The sequence below is a fragment of the Alexandromys fortis genome, unplaced genomic scaffold, assembly GCF_014885135.2.
Source record: "Alexandromys fortis isolate MF-2015 unplaced genomic scaffold, M_Fortis_MF-2015_v1.1 scaffold_75, whole genome shotgun sequence".
NCBI classification, from domain to species: domain Eukaryota; kingdom Metazoa; phylum Chordata; class Mammalia; order Rodentia; family Cricetidae; genus Alexandromys; species Alexandromys fortis.
Genome location: NW_026067956.1, coordinates 343994 through 358903, shown reverse-complemented (window position 1 = coordinate 358903; position 14910 = coordinate 343994). Strand labels below are relative to the sequence as shown.

The window sequence follows — 14910 nt, the reverse complement described above, 5'->3', positions numbered from 1 at the left end:
TTATAAAAGCTATGAAAGAGAGGGCAGTAGGCCTAGAGAGGTGGGATGGGGGAGATGCCACCATACCAAGAGTCATCAGACACTGGAAGAGAAGAGGACATGAGGCTCTGACACCTGCCCTTGGGACTTCCAGCCTTTAGAGCTACGAGAGAACCATTTCTGTCATTTTAATCATTGGTTTCTAGTAATCTGTGAAGTCAGGGTTAGGAAACAAAGACAGCAGCTATGTAAGTTCCGAGTCCTTGGTTCGTACAACAGCTAATTTTCAGAGTTACTGCAGAGCAAAATACTATAGTTTGCATAACTTATCACTCCGAAAGCATTCATTCCAAGGTGATAAGAGCTCAAAGGAGGGTATTCAACCATGAAACCATCAGATCAAAAATAGTACAGCCGCACAGACACCTGACTCTTCATTTGCAGACGTCATGAGTCTATGCACACAGATGAGTTCTAGCTGGTCTCTACCCATCAGGCCTCCCATCTTCTTTGTCCTCACTGTAGTGAGTGCCCGCATGTGCAAGGAGCTGGTAACACACACAGGAAATGAGAAGGGGCACAGAGAAAGAGGAAGTGTGTATGAATGTGACTCCTTTTATGTCGCAGTGTGGTACTGTTCTGTGGTTTCCTGACTGGCTCTTTCCTGCATGTTTCATGGGCTGCTCTTATGTGGGGGACTAGCCTGATGTGGGCCAAGCCTTCTCTCAGGAATAGCTTCTTCCTTCTTCCTGCCATGCCTCCAACCTTAAGGCATTGCCCTTGTAGCCTCTGAAGAAGGGAAGAGAGGAACGCTTAGGCAACAAGAACCTCAGTCAAGATGGCGCCTGTGCTCAGTCTTCACACAGCAGAGTGGTCTCTTCAATATCTTTTTTAAATGGTGTTTAAAGTTTTATTTTTAATTATGGGAGGATGAGATGTGTACCTAAGTATATTGCCCGTGGAGGCCAGAAGAGGTTGTCAGATACTCTGGGACTGGAGTATAGGCAGTTGTGAATCACCTGATATGGATGCTAGGAACCAAACTTTAATCTTCAGCAAGATCAGTTTGCAACCTTCACTGCTGAACCAGGTCACTCAGCCCTCAACTTCTTCTTAAGCACTTCTAATGCCATTCATGATTTAACCATCTTCCCAGAGGCCTCTCCGTTCCATGTTGTCAGATTAAGCATTAGGTTTCAGGATAGGCATTTTGGAGACACATACAACATTCAGTGCTAGCATTTTTTTAAATTAATTTATTTATTTATTAAAGATTTCTGTCTCTTCCCCACCGCCGCCTCCCATTTCCCTCCCCCTCCCCCGATCAAGTCCCCCTCCCTCGTCAGCCCAAAGAGCAATCAGGGTTCCCTGCCCTGTGGGAAGTCCGAGGACCACCCACCTCCATCCAGGTCTAGTAAGGTGAGCATCCAAACTGCCTAGGCTCCCACAAAACCAATAGGAGCAGTAGGATCAAAAACCCATTGCCATTGTTCTTGAGTCCTCAGTAGTCCTCCTTGTCCGCTATGTTCAGCGAGACCAGTTTTATCCCGGGCTTTTTTCAGACCCAGGCCAGCTGGCCTTGGTGAGTTCCCGATAGAACATCCCCATTGTCTCAGTGTGTGGGTGTACCCCTCGCGGTCCTGAGTTCCTTGCTCGTGCTCTCTGTCCTTCTGCTCATGATTTGGACCTTGAGATTTCAGTCCGGTGCTCCAATGTGGGTCTCTGTCTCTGTCTCCTTTCATTTCCTGATGAAGTTTAATATTCAGGAGGATGCCTATATGTTTTTCTTTGGGTTCTCCTTCTTATTTAGCTTCTCTAAGATCACGAATTATAGGCTCAGTGTCCTTTATTTATGGCTAGAAACCAAATATGAGTGAGTACATCCCATGTTCCTCTTTTTGGGTCTGGCTTAACTCACTCAGGATAGTGTTTTCTATTTCCATCCATTTGCCTGCAAACTTCAAGAAGTCCTTGTTTTTTACTGCTGAGTAGTACTCTAATATGTATATATTCCATACTTTCTTCATCCATTCTTCAATTGAAGGGCATCTAGGTTGTTTCCAGGTTCTGGCTATTACAAACAATGCTGCCATGAACATAGTAGAGCATATAGTAGAGCATATATTATTACAGAGCTACAGTATTGAAAACAGTTTGGTACTGGCATAAAACCAGAGAAGTCGACCAATGGAATCGAATAGAAGACCCCGACTTTAACCCACAAACCTATGAACACCTGATTTTCGATAAAGGAGCTAAAAGTATACAATGGAAAAAAGAGAGCATCTTCAACAAATTGTGCTGGCAAAACTGGATGTCAATCTGTAGAAGAATGAAAATAGACCCATGTCTATCACCATGCACAAAACTCAAGTCCAAGTGGATTAAAGACCTCAATATCCGTCCAAACACACTGAACCTGATAGAAGAGAAAGTGGGAAGTACTCTACAACACGTGGGCACAGGAGACCACTTCCTACGTATAACCCCAGCAGCACAGACAGTAAGGGCCTCATTGAATAAATGGGACCTACTGAGACTGAGAAGCTTCTGTAAAGAAAAGGACACTGTTGCTAAGACAGAAAGGCAACCCACTGACTGGGAGAAGATCTTCACCAACCCCGCAATTGACAAAGGTCTGATCTCCAAAATATATAAAGAACTCAAGAAACTAGACCGTAAAAGGCTAATCAACCCAATTATAAAATGGGGCATTGAGCTGAATAGAGATCTCTCAACAGAAGAAATTCAAATGGCCAAAAGACACCTAAGGTCATGCTCAACTTCCTTATCGATCAGGGAAATGCAAATCAAGACAACTTTAAGATACCATCTTACACCTGTCAGAATGGCAAAAATAAAAAAACACCAATGATAGCCTTTGCTGGAGAGGTTGTGGAGAAAGGGGTACACTCATCCATTGCTGGTGGGAATGCAAACTTGTGCAACCACTTTGGAAAGCAGTGTGGAGGTTTCTCAGGAAATTCGGGATCAACCTACCCCTGGACCCAGCAATACCACTCTTGGGAATATACCCAAGAGAGGCCTTATCAGACAACAAAAGTATATGCTCAGTGCTAGCATTTCCTAAAGGCTCTTGCCTTCATATCGATCATATTAGGGATTAGATCTTAAAGATATGCAACAAGGGATGTGTAAACATTCACCCATAACACCCTGTGTTTAGTTAGGTAACAGGTCTAAACGTGAAGCCCCTGGGATAAGTGTCTTCATAAGTATAGAGCAGGACTGTGTGTCAAAATACCTGAATCTCCTCTTTCTGGGGATTCTGGGAGGCTTGTGGGGGTTCACAGGTGATGGTAGTGAGCAGAAGTGGGTGCAGAGCAGGCTGCTTTGGGGAACTGACTCTGCCCTTCTTACCTGCCAGGCAAGCAGCACCCAAAGAACCCCTGCCACCTGGAGAGCTCACTGTGGGTGGAAAGGATACATCTGGACAGGGTGGGGAAGGGTCCAGAAAGCTCTGGTTCAAGACAAAACCGAGATGAATTCTTTCCTTCTCTCTTTTTGAATTTTTTTTAAAGATGTATTTGTTTTATGTGGTCTGAGTGCTTGTCTTGAATACATGGATGTGCACCACAGGAGTGGCTGGTGCTCACAGAGGCAGAAGAAGGAGCCAGATTCCTTACAAGTTGTGTTGCAGATTTGTGAGGCACCATGTGGGTTCTGAGAATAGAACCTGATCCCCTGCACGAAGAAGCGCTCTAACTACTGCACCATCTCTCCAGCCCTGCTCCCCTTTAAGACAGAGTTTAGCTTTGTAGCCCTGGTTAGCCCAGAACTTAAGTAGCTCAGGCTGGTATCAAATTCACAACAATCCTCCTGCCTCAGCTTTCCAAATGCTGAGATTACAGTAATCAGATGCTACACCTGATAGAAATAAATTTTGACCACTTACTTGTACCTGGGAGGGGCTGAAAAACAGATCTAGGATGGAGATGGTGCCAGGCTCTGGTAACTCTTGAGATACATTATATCAACACATGGGCTCTGGTGATTCTTGAGATACATGGTATCCCAGGCACAAGCCTACCCTTTCCTTAAGACATTCCCACATGAGAAGAAGATCAAAGGATGGGCAGAGCTGGGCACAGAATGGATCAGCAGGAGTCAGCCAGAAGGAGTAGACAGGTTGAGCTAGCTCTTCAGTGTGCTGATCAGAGAGGAATGTGACACTTTATATCTGGGTGATCGTAAAATTTATCCTCTAGTTCATGGTTGGATTGGCATTAGCAGGACACTGCTAATCAATCCTGAACTGTGCATACACACTGAGATACAACCCAGGGCCTAACGTCACCCCACCTGCAGATGAGTTGGAGATGGGGTAACAGAAGAATGAAAGGCAAGGAGTACGAGAGGGAAGAGAGAAAAAAGGTTCCCAGCAGCTGACATCCTTGCTACTCGTTTGCAAGGTGTTGTCTTAATCCCTTTCCCAGACTGGCAAATTATTACATTAAAGGGAAATACAATGACATAAGCCTCCATGGCCTCCACCTGCCACAGAGAGTCAGCTCCCAATGAACACAATTTTCTGTGACTACCAAAGCAAAGGGAAGTGAGGATTCCCTTTGGGGGAAGGGTAGAACACACTTCTCATCCAAGCACTGACGGTCTTTTTAGCTGCCTCCTCTCTGCGAAGACCAGGCACCAAGACCGGTGATTATTTTCAGACCTGTTCTGTTCTAAAGATAGGGTCTCACTGTGTAGCCCAGGCTGGCCTGGAACTCACCATCCTTTTGCCTCTGCCTCTGGAGAGCTGGAATCATAGATAAGCCCTGCCACGCCTGCTTTGCCATAGCTTTGTTTCCGCACAGAGAGAAGGTGGTGAGGCATTCACATTTATACAGAAGGAAGATGAGAATCTAGATTAAAAACTTGCAATCGCTGGGGCTGGAGATGGCCCAGTAGGTAAGAGCACTGACTATTCTCCCACAGGACCGGGGTTCAATTCTCAGCACCCAAATGGCAGCTCACAGCTGTGACTCCAGTTCCAGCGGATCCGACTCCCTCTCACAAAGGTGCAGGCAAAACTCCAATGTATGTAAAATATAAATAAAATTTAAAAAAAAACTTTAAATTTGTAGTCTGCTGCAGTATGTATCCTGTGGAACCACAATACCAACTTGCATTGTGCGGAGCAAGTCTCTGCTGCGTCTGCTGCATCACACACAGCTAAGAGAGAGGTTGGAGCTGCGGCACTGCTCTTACAGAGGAAGATGTGCTTGGCAAGTTGGAAAGGGCTGGCAGCATTTTGAGCACTGGGAGGATGGTGACGAGACATAGAGTGAAACAGAAAAATTCTCTGAAGACCACATAACGGTGGAGGAGAGCATAGGGCTAGAAATCAGGGGAGGAAGAGACCAGTAACTTCAGGAGAATCCAAGGCAAGGATGCTGGGCCTGGGCCCTATCCCCAGGGACTATGTACTCAATTAGGCACTGAGCAAAATTGGTCCTTGGTACCTGGATCAAGGTGGTCTTCTGCATTGCACGCTTGCCCAGGTTCTGTTTCTATCTATCAAACCACTTTTGCATTGTGTTTTAAAGATTCATTCATGGGCATGAGTCAATATCATAGCCTTGGTCGGGAAGCCCTACAAGAACAGGGAATTCACCCAGGTTTGGAGAGTGCCAGTGTTCCATGTGCAGGTGCCAGGCACTGGAGGCACCCAACAATATTTGTGGGATGAAAGAGAGAATATGCAGGATGCTTTTCTGTGTGTTCTGATCCACAGTCAGGGTTCCATTCAGTTACCATCTACAGCCTGACCAGTCCAAATTCTTTACCAAGCGCTTTCCAGAATCAGCTACCAATGGCGTTTTCACTGTTGCCACTTGAAACTAGGAAGGCCCCTCAACTACACTCAAAGAGACAAAACTGGGTGGAGGATGCCCCGCTCCCCAGCCCGTTTCCTCCAGTGTTGATCTCAGGGAATGGAGTCTTGTCTACCTGAGGCTGGCTGCAGCTCTTCATGTTTCCTCCGTGGTCTTGCATTTCTGATCCATCGCTGGAGCCTCTCCCTTCCAACCCCTCTGTTTTCTGAGTTGCAGTCCGTTCTTTCTGTAGACTGAACTGGTTAAGAGTGTGCACTCTGGAGGTGGATTATCTGGGTTTGAAAACAAAACCCACCACTTAGCTAACAATTTGCTTAACTCCTCTGCGCCGAGTTGCCTTAAATAGAAAGTTGCGATAATAACAGTATGTGCTTCAGAGGGGCCTTTGGAGAAGTCAGTGAGATAACATGTGTGTGGGGGTTGGCTTCTATCAAACGAAAATTCTTCTATTATTGCATTCATCACCGCTACCAATGCCACCACCATTTTCATCGCCATCATCACCATCACAGTCACTGCTATCACTACTATTGTTACCACTGTCACCACGATCCCTGCTAACACCATTTTGACTATCACCACCACCACCACCATTACCAGGACCACCACCCCATCATCACCAATACTACTACCATCATCAGCACCATCATCACTACTACCACCATCGCCAATATCAATACCCCATCACAACCATCATCACCATCACCATCATCACCATCACCACCCCACCACCACTGCCATCATCCCTACCATCATCAGTATTATCATATCCATGGCGATGCCCTTACCATCTCTCCCCAGACCTCTGCCTACAGCCCTACTTGCCTCCCTCCCATCTCCACCCTGTAACCTACATCGGCCTTTAAAATAGTAATTTCACATCATACATTATATCAATGTTTCCCACGAGATGGGGTTAAAATAAAGTTATTAACATGGGTTTAACTGTCCATTTGGGGGCACTCGGGGCCTCAAACCTGCCATGCGCCTTCTCAGTTTAAGACTGTGTGATAACCCTTTGCTGGTAACGGTGTTACTGTCTTCCCTCTTTCCTTCCTTTCATGTTCAGAAGTGCTCTGCCATATTGGCTAATTCTCTCTCCGTGTGCCAAAGGCCTCCTGTGCTGAAACTGCCCAGAAAAAAATTGTCATCAATGACATGCAGTCCTGAAGACAGTGAGTCTATTATTGGCTTTATCTGAAGACTTTCTTTAGTATCATCCCACACTGCCAACTACTCCTGTCCTGGGCTCCCTCGGCCTCTGTTGATTTCTCTTTTCTTTGCCACCCTTTCTCCCTCAGCTCTTTGAAATCTGGCTTCTGGAACCCTAACTGGAACCCTTCTCCTGCTTGGCTCATTCTTCACAGATGGTGTTCTGGAACGCCACCCATTGCGTGGCGGTACCCAGATCCTCTTGTCTAGGTGCTGTCTTTCTGAGCTGCAGGCCCGCCTTCCTCCATGGGGGTGTTTCCAAAGGATTCCAAACACAGCACACGAGGCTGAAATTTCAGGATTCCAAATACAGCACACGAGGCTGAAATCTCGGGATTCCAAACACAGCACACGAGGCTGAAATCTCGGGATTCCAAACACAGCACACGAGGCTGAAATCTGAGGATGTGCTTCCTCTCTCATCCCAGCACATGATGCCAGCATTCTGCTGCCCAAGCCAGAGTCTGAGTCATCTGTCTCCTTCCTTTCATTCCCTCCCCACATTTAATTAGTGATCAGTTTCTGTTGACTTCACCTTCCTGATGGCCACATATCTATTGACTTATCTGTTCCTAAGAACACTCTGTTCGTCCAAGTCCACGTTTCCCTCCCACTGTAGCTACCCGCCCCCACAGCCCATCTCCCACAACTCTTCCTCTCTCAGTCTCTTCTGCTCTGGTACAGAGTTTCGGGGTCACAGTGTGGGGAAAACATGCGTTAGGCTTGCCACAAAATTAACAGGCCCTACATTCAAAAAGAGGATTTCTTTAGGCAAATGAAAAATGCCACATTGTAGCCCTGTCTTTGTAATTCATCAGGCAAAACAGCCCACTGAGGGTTCTGAGAAGTCTTGCTTGTAGAAGAACGTGCTTGTGATGTGCAGGGTAGGGCTGGGGGTGGGTATGCTCTCAGGATAGGACCCAGGGTCTCCCTGTTATAGGAAAATGCCCTACCGCTGAGCCACAATCCAGTCCTGGACATTGTCTAACCAAGCATTTCCCAAGCATCTTTGAGCATAAATCTCTTCTCCAAGCCCACCTGCTTCTATCCCCTTTTTCCTCTTTCTTCCCTCCTTCCTTCCCTCCCATTCTTACCTCTCTTCATCCCTCCCTCCCTCCCTCCCTCCCTCCCTCCCTCCTTTCCTTTCTCCTTCCCTTCCTTCTTTCCTCCTTCATTTTGTAGTACTAGAGATAGAAACCAGTATCTCTTATGCCAGGTAAGTAATCTCTTATGCCACACCCCCAACCCTGGGGCATACTCCTTGCAGAACACCATGTGCTGTTTTATAGTGCAAATGTAGTCATTGTCTCAATTTGAAAATAAGACATATGAGTGGATAAATAAAAAACAGATGTTTCCCCCCCTCTCGGAAATTAGCAGCTCTCAGACATAGCTGTGCAGGGCAATGACAGGACAGACAACCAACAGTCCTGCTTCCAGGGACCTACTATGTGCTAGATACTTCTCATCTATCATATAACCAACAGTTCTGGGTCCAGGGACCTACTATGTGCTAGGTACTCCTCACCTATCATATAAACAACAGTTCTGGGTCCAGGGACCTACTATGTGCTAGGTATTCCTCACTTATCATACAACCAACAGTTCTAGTTCTGGGACCTACTATGCGCTAGATATTCCTCACCTATCATATGACCAACAGTTCTGGTTCTGGGACCTACTATGTGCTAGGTACTTTTCAGCTATCATCTCTAGTCCTTCCAGTGGAGCAAAAGCTGGGCAGGCTCCCATTGGGAGAATCTGCACACAGATTCATTAAGTACTCAGGTCCAAGCCCACACAAGCAACCCAGATAGAGCTTCACTTGACTGAAGGCCAAGGGGCTTTAAAGTCACAGATTGTAATGACAAAATGACATTAGAAGGTGATGTTTTACCCATAGAAAGCATTTTGAGCAGAAAAAGTCAAAAGGCTTGAGTATAAGTTCCCAGAAGAGAATTATCCCCACTGTCCCTGTGCCCCTTCAGACACTCTTAGCTCTTCTTGTGCTTGGGTCTACTGCCCTTCCCATAGGCCTGCTGTACACTCTGACCTTAAATACCTGCAGATCTTATCTTAAGGAAATGTTCAATATTCTTAGTCATTAGAGAAATGCAAATCAAAACAACTCTGAGATTCCATCTTACACCTGTAAGAATGGCCAAGATCAAAAACACTGATGAAAACTTATGCTGGAGAGGTTGTTGGGAAAAGGAAACACTTCTGCATTGCTGGTGGGAATACAAGCTGGTACAACCCCTTTGGATTCAGTGTGGCGAATCTAACTGAGACTCTAGTCTCAGAAAATTAGGAAACAACGTTCCTCAAGACCCAGTAATACCACTTTGAGGTATATACCCAAAGGATGCTCAACCATGCCACAAGGACATGTGCTCAACATGTTCATAGCAGCTTTGTTGTCATAGTCAGAACCTGGAAACAACCTACATGCCCCTCGACCAAAGAATGGATGAGGAAACTGTAGTACATTTACACAATGGAATACTACACAGCAGAAAAAATAACGACACTTGAATTTTTCAAGAAAATGGATGGAGCTAGAAAACATTATTTTGAGTGACATAACCCAGACCCAGAAAGACAATTATCACATGTACTCACTCATAGGTGGTTTTTTAAACATAAAGCAGAGAAAGCCAGCTTACAAACCACAATCCCAGAGAACTTAGACAACAAAGAGAGACTTACATAGATCTAATCTACAAGGGAAGTAGAAAAAGACAAGATCTCCTGAGTAAATTGGAAGCATGGGGACCTTGGGGGAGGGTTGAAGGGGGAAGGGAGAGGCAGGGAGGGGAGCAGAGAAAAATGTAGAACCCAATAAAAAATCAATAAAAAAAATAAGTACCTGCAGAGCCATCACACAACCCCCAGGAAGAACTGCCCTGCTTCAGAACTATGTGTGGATCCTGTACATTTGTAAAACCAGCACTTGAGAGGCTGAGGCACAGGGATCCTGAGTTCAAGATTAGTCTGGGCTACGGAGTGAGTGTGAAGCCAGCCTGGGCTATGCAGTGAGACCCTGCCTAGAAACCAAGCCAACAGCAACTCTATGCCACTCCCTAGCTCCTGCCCACCTCCAGATTGCCCAGGTGAGTGTTCTACACCTCCCATTACTGTGGCCACCTTTCCTTTGGACATCTATAAATATATCTCATGCTGCGTGTGAAGCCCGCTTATTCACTGAGACAGCCTTCTCGCCACCGTCCACCATTTCCTCCCCTTGGAAATCATGTTAACTTTTGGATGGTAAACAGATGAGTTGAGCTAGCAGTGGCTGGCATCAGCTATGTACAGAAATGGTACCTCCCTCGAGCGAGACTCTAGTGTCAGACGAGGAGGGAGGAAAAGTCCCTCCTGTAAGGTGGGCAGGGCTTCCTCTCGAACGGGCTCACACTTTCTCATCAGAAACCATGGGAGGAGGGGACTGGAGAGATGGCTCAGCAGTTAAGAGCATTGCCTGCTCTTCCAAAGGTCCTGAGTTCAATTCCCAGCAACTACATGGTGGCTCACAACCATCTGTAATGAGGTCTGGTGCCCTCTTCTGGACTACAGGCATATATCACGTATGTTGAGAGACCGACAAGACAGACTCATACAGTAAGTGCTCAATAAATACAGGATAAAATCAGCCAGGACATTGTGATCCTGCACAGCTGGAGGAGGCTGGCACAGCAAGCTGAAAACATCTCTCCTGGTGCCAACCTGCCCCCTGCCTAGAGAGAGCTAGAAGAGCCGCCCTCTGGGCTCAAGAAGGACTGCTTCCCTGCCCAGGACGTAGGAGGGCCAGACTAGCTCAGGAAAGAGCATCCTCCACACTTACCTGGATCTCCGTCTGCACTGTACATTTGACCAGCTTGAAGTTCTTGCCTGGATTGAAGCTGTTGCTGTAGAAGCAGACCTTGAGGATGCGCACGTCCTCCTTCTCGACATCGACTGGGACCACCACCATGGGCTCCGGGGGGCCCTCGGGCCGGCGTAACGTGCCCACTTTTACTCGGCTCAGGGGCTCAGACACCCCGGACATCCTCTCAGGCAGCAGCTAGGGCCGGCACATTGCAGTCCTGCAGAGACAGCAGAGACAGCCCCAGAGTGAGCTCCTAAAAGCCACAGGCCTCATCCCCCAGGCTGGCACACCCCTAAGCTCCATGACCGAGGCAACAGCCTGTTCTCTTGGTCCTGAAAATTCCCTGAAAAGGCCCCCGGCTGCCTCGACTGGGGAGGCTGTGGGGTGGAGGAGTCAGTTGCCAAATATCCAGGTATAAAGTCCAGACTCGAGGCTCTGTCTTCTAGGGGACCTGTCTCCCGCCCTGTTCTCCTCTGACACTGGCTGCCAGGCAAGAGGCCTACACTTAGCACATGCAGCAGCTGTCGGAGGAGGCGGCTGCAGCATGACACAGCAGAGCAGAAAAGGTAGGGAGGGAGACACTGACAAATGGGAGGGGGGGAACAGGAGCGGGGAGGAAAATCTGAGAAGAAACAGAACTTGGGACTAGGTGGCCCCAATGGATTGAACAAAGAAGATGGCAGAGTGCCCAGATCACGACCAGGCTATTAGCTGGCTGGTCTGCCCACAACCTTAATACAAGTAAGGATTTTCATGTAGGATGCTTGGATCTCATAGAAACTCATCATGTAGAGTATTCAGCATCACAGGAAGGTCCGGCAAGGGGGGAAGCCCCCACTCCCCACTGTTTGGTGTGGAAAGTTGTTTTGCATGACCGATGGGGCTAGCCTGGGCTTCTGCGTGATGCAGCCAGTAGTGACAACAGCCTGGCTTGACACAGAAGTAAACTACGAACCCTTGTAAAGTGTAAGAATCCTTCTAAACAGTAACTCACCCCAAATCTCAGCTGTGCTGACCCTAGCCTCTGCAGGCCACAGAACTATCAAGGACTTACTCTGCTTATCGGAAGCCGTGCCACATGCTCCATCCTCAGTCCCACAAGGCGGCATGAGAGAACTGACTCCAGAAAGCGGTCGTACTCTGACATGCGCGCCTGCATATGCACATGCGCATGACTACACACACACACGATAAAAATGACATCAGTGAGATTTTAAAGCAAGGGAAGAAAGTTGTAACTGCATCGGCGACATTCGCTGAGGCTCGTCCAGAGGTCCCCTACATACTCCCAAGCTCTGTCCCCAGTGCCGGCAACGAGTGCATCTGTGATCAGGACTTGGTGTTCTTAATTTCCAAAATTTTTCTCAAACAATCACTCTGAAGTTGGGCATGATGGTTCCCACCTGTCATTCTGGCATTTGGGGAGCCGGCCGGAGAAGAGAGATTGCCATAAATGTGAGGCCAGCCTGGGCTACAGAGACTTGTCTCAAAACAAACGACATCCAGCATGTTCCAGAATGAGCTAGGCCCTAGTACTGAGATGCAGAGACAAAAGGTGCCCCTTCTCACATGAGTGTGGCTTTAGGGGGAATTGCCTAGACCAGGAATGGGGGCAGGGGGCGGGGTGGGGGGACACACACAATAGAGCTGGCAGTATTACAAATACAGAATCGAGTGTTTTAGAAGCAGAACATGGCCTATGGTTATTTATTTATTTATATTGAGCCTGGTACCAGGGAAAAGTTGATCAGTCATTAATGCTAAGGAACTATACCTTTAAAACAAAATAAGAGACTGGGAAGGTGACTCCGTCAATCAGATGGTTTCTGTGCAAAGATGAGTGCCTGAGTTAAGAGTCCCAGCACCCTCGTAAAAGCCAGGCATGGTAGTGCGCTCCCATAACCCCAGCACTGGGGGCAGCAGGAGAGAAGCAGGCTGGGCCCTGGAGCTTGCTGGCCAGTCTAGTTGAACCACGAGCTCTTCATTCAACAAGAGAGCTTGTCTCCAGGAATAAGATGGAGAGTGAACGAGGAAGACATTCGAAGTTTACCTCTGACCTCTACTTGTGCGCACACATACACATACCCCACATGTACATGTGTACAGACCCCCACAAAAGTGTACCTATAACATTCACACACACGACAACAACAACAATAAAGAGATTCATTTAGGAAGGGACAAAGGAGGTGGCATAGGATGTGGAAAGAAACAAGACATGCCTCTTAGGTCAGGGCAGGCAGAAACGGGGAGCAGAAGGCGCAGTGCTCACAAGGGCAGCTACAGCTTGGGATGATACTGACAGAGAGGAGAACTTGTGTCTGTGTTCTAGGTGTCTATCTGTATTTGCACACCCTTTTCTATCTATGCATTCTGGACCCTAGTGTCCTGCTCTGCTATCAATCTTTCTGAATTCTCCTTGATCTAGAAGGAATCCAGAGGTTATCTGAGGGTTTTCTGCAGGAAGCACCCCTGGAAATATGATAACAATGTCATATGGAAGGGGGACAGACAAAGATGGGCACTGAGGGTGCCTTTGAGGAAGTCCAATTTCAACCTGCTCGGAACTGGAGGGCCCCAATGGAACATATCTCACTCGGAAAGAGGGGTATCTGGGAGCATCTATTCCCACTTCTCACGCTCAGTGTCCCCGGCATTTCCAGTCAGTTCTGCACAAGGGAGAGGTCAGAAGACCTTTCTGCAATGGTGCAGAGCTGGCAGCTGCAGATGAGGGGGAACACTGAAGAGGCAAGGCCTGAGGGGATCCAGAAGGGATGCTGGCAACGCTGCTTTAGGACTGAGAAGAGGAACATGCTTTGTCCCTAAACAGCATAGTCCTAGTCGGGAATGCAACGAAACAACTGCATAGAATTCAACAAGTAGTGCTGGCCTGCCGGCTGCAGGGTCTGTTATGTCTGACAGACATCTATTTGTATGTTGTAATTTGTAATTTGTTCAAGGCTGTCACGAGGAAGATTCTGAGACTGGCATCTGAGCGGGGAAGTGGAGTGACCTATTACATTCGACCCCAGGGACCTGACCTTACCTGCAGAGCATTGAATGCTTGCAACAACTTTTATGTTCATATGCTCAGATTCTAACCCCCAAGATGCTGTTATAAGGAGGTAGGAATGTTGGGCTGTCGAGCCCCAGTGAGTAGGATTAGGGTTCTTTCAAAAGGAACCTGAGGGAGCTTTGTCACCCTCTTTCTGCCACAGCAAGAGGTCAACCATGTGTACCCAAGAAGTGGGCCTCACCCAAACCTGACCATGCTGGCACCTCAACCTTGCCTTTTAGCCCCCAAACGTTTTGTGTTTGGGAGTCAGCCTGTCTTGTTAGAGCAGCATGAGCCAATAGAAACAGAAATCCTAGTGTCAATTATATTTTAAATAAATGCTGACCAGCCAGTATCCAGGCAGGAAGTATAGGCAGGACAACCAGACAGGAAGTAGAGGCGGGGCAATGAGAACAGGAGTATTCTGGGAAGAAGGAAGCTCTTCTTGCAGTCCTGTCCAGATACTGAAGAAGCAGGATGTGACCTCTCCTGCTGAACCATGTGGCTAACATATACTAGAATAATGGGTTAATATAAGTTATAAGAATTAATAAGAAGCCTGAGCTAATGGGCTAATCAGTTTTATAACTTATGTAGACCTTCTGTGTGATTCCTTGGGACCTAACAACTGTGGGAACCAGGCAGGACAGAAACCCCAACAAGCAGGCTCTCATGTTACACTCATCGGTAATTGCCAAAGTGTGGAACTAGTCAAGATGAATGGATATGCCGGAAGATCCCTGGGGTTTACTGGCCAGTCAGATTAGCCTACTTGGTGAGTTCCAGGCCAATGAGAGACCTCGTTTTAAAGAAGGCAGATGATACTCCATTGTTAGGATCAAATCTCTCTATTCACATGCACACTGGTACATACATACTCCCACACACATGTGCCACCCTCCTTTATATGAACATGTGCACGCACACCTACACAAACGCAC

The 14910-nt window shown here is 47.3% G+C and overlaps 1 protein-coding gene across 6 annotated transcripts in view; it reads right to left on the bottom strand.

Annotated features, from left to right (window-relative positions):
* Ptk2b (protein tyrosine kinase 2 beta) overlaps positions 1-14910 on the bottom strand; it is a 123134-nt gene that overhangs the window by 48644 nt on the left and 59580 nt on the right. For all 6 annotated transcript variants that reach the window (XM_050152136.1, XM_050152139.1, XM_050152140.1 and 3 more), the window contains exon 2: positions 10891-11131. In XM_050152136.1, coding sequence (XP_050008093.1) covers positions 10891-11094 — 204 coding nt within the window. In that variant the 5' untranslated portion in view covers positions 11095-11131. The remainder of the gene's footprint in view (positions 1-10890; positions 11132-14910) is intronic.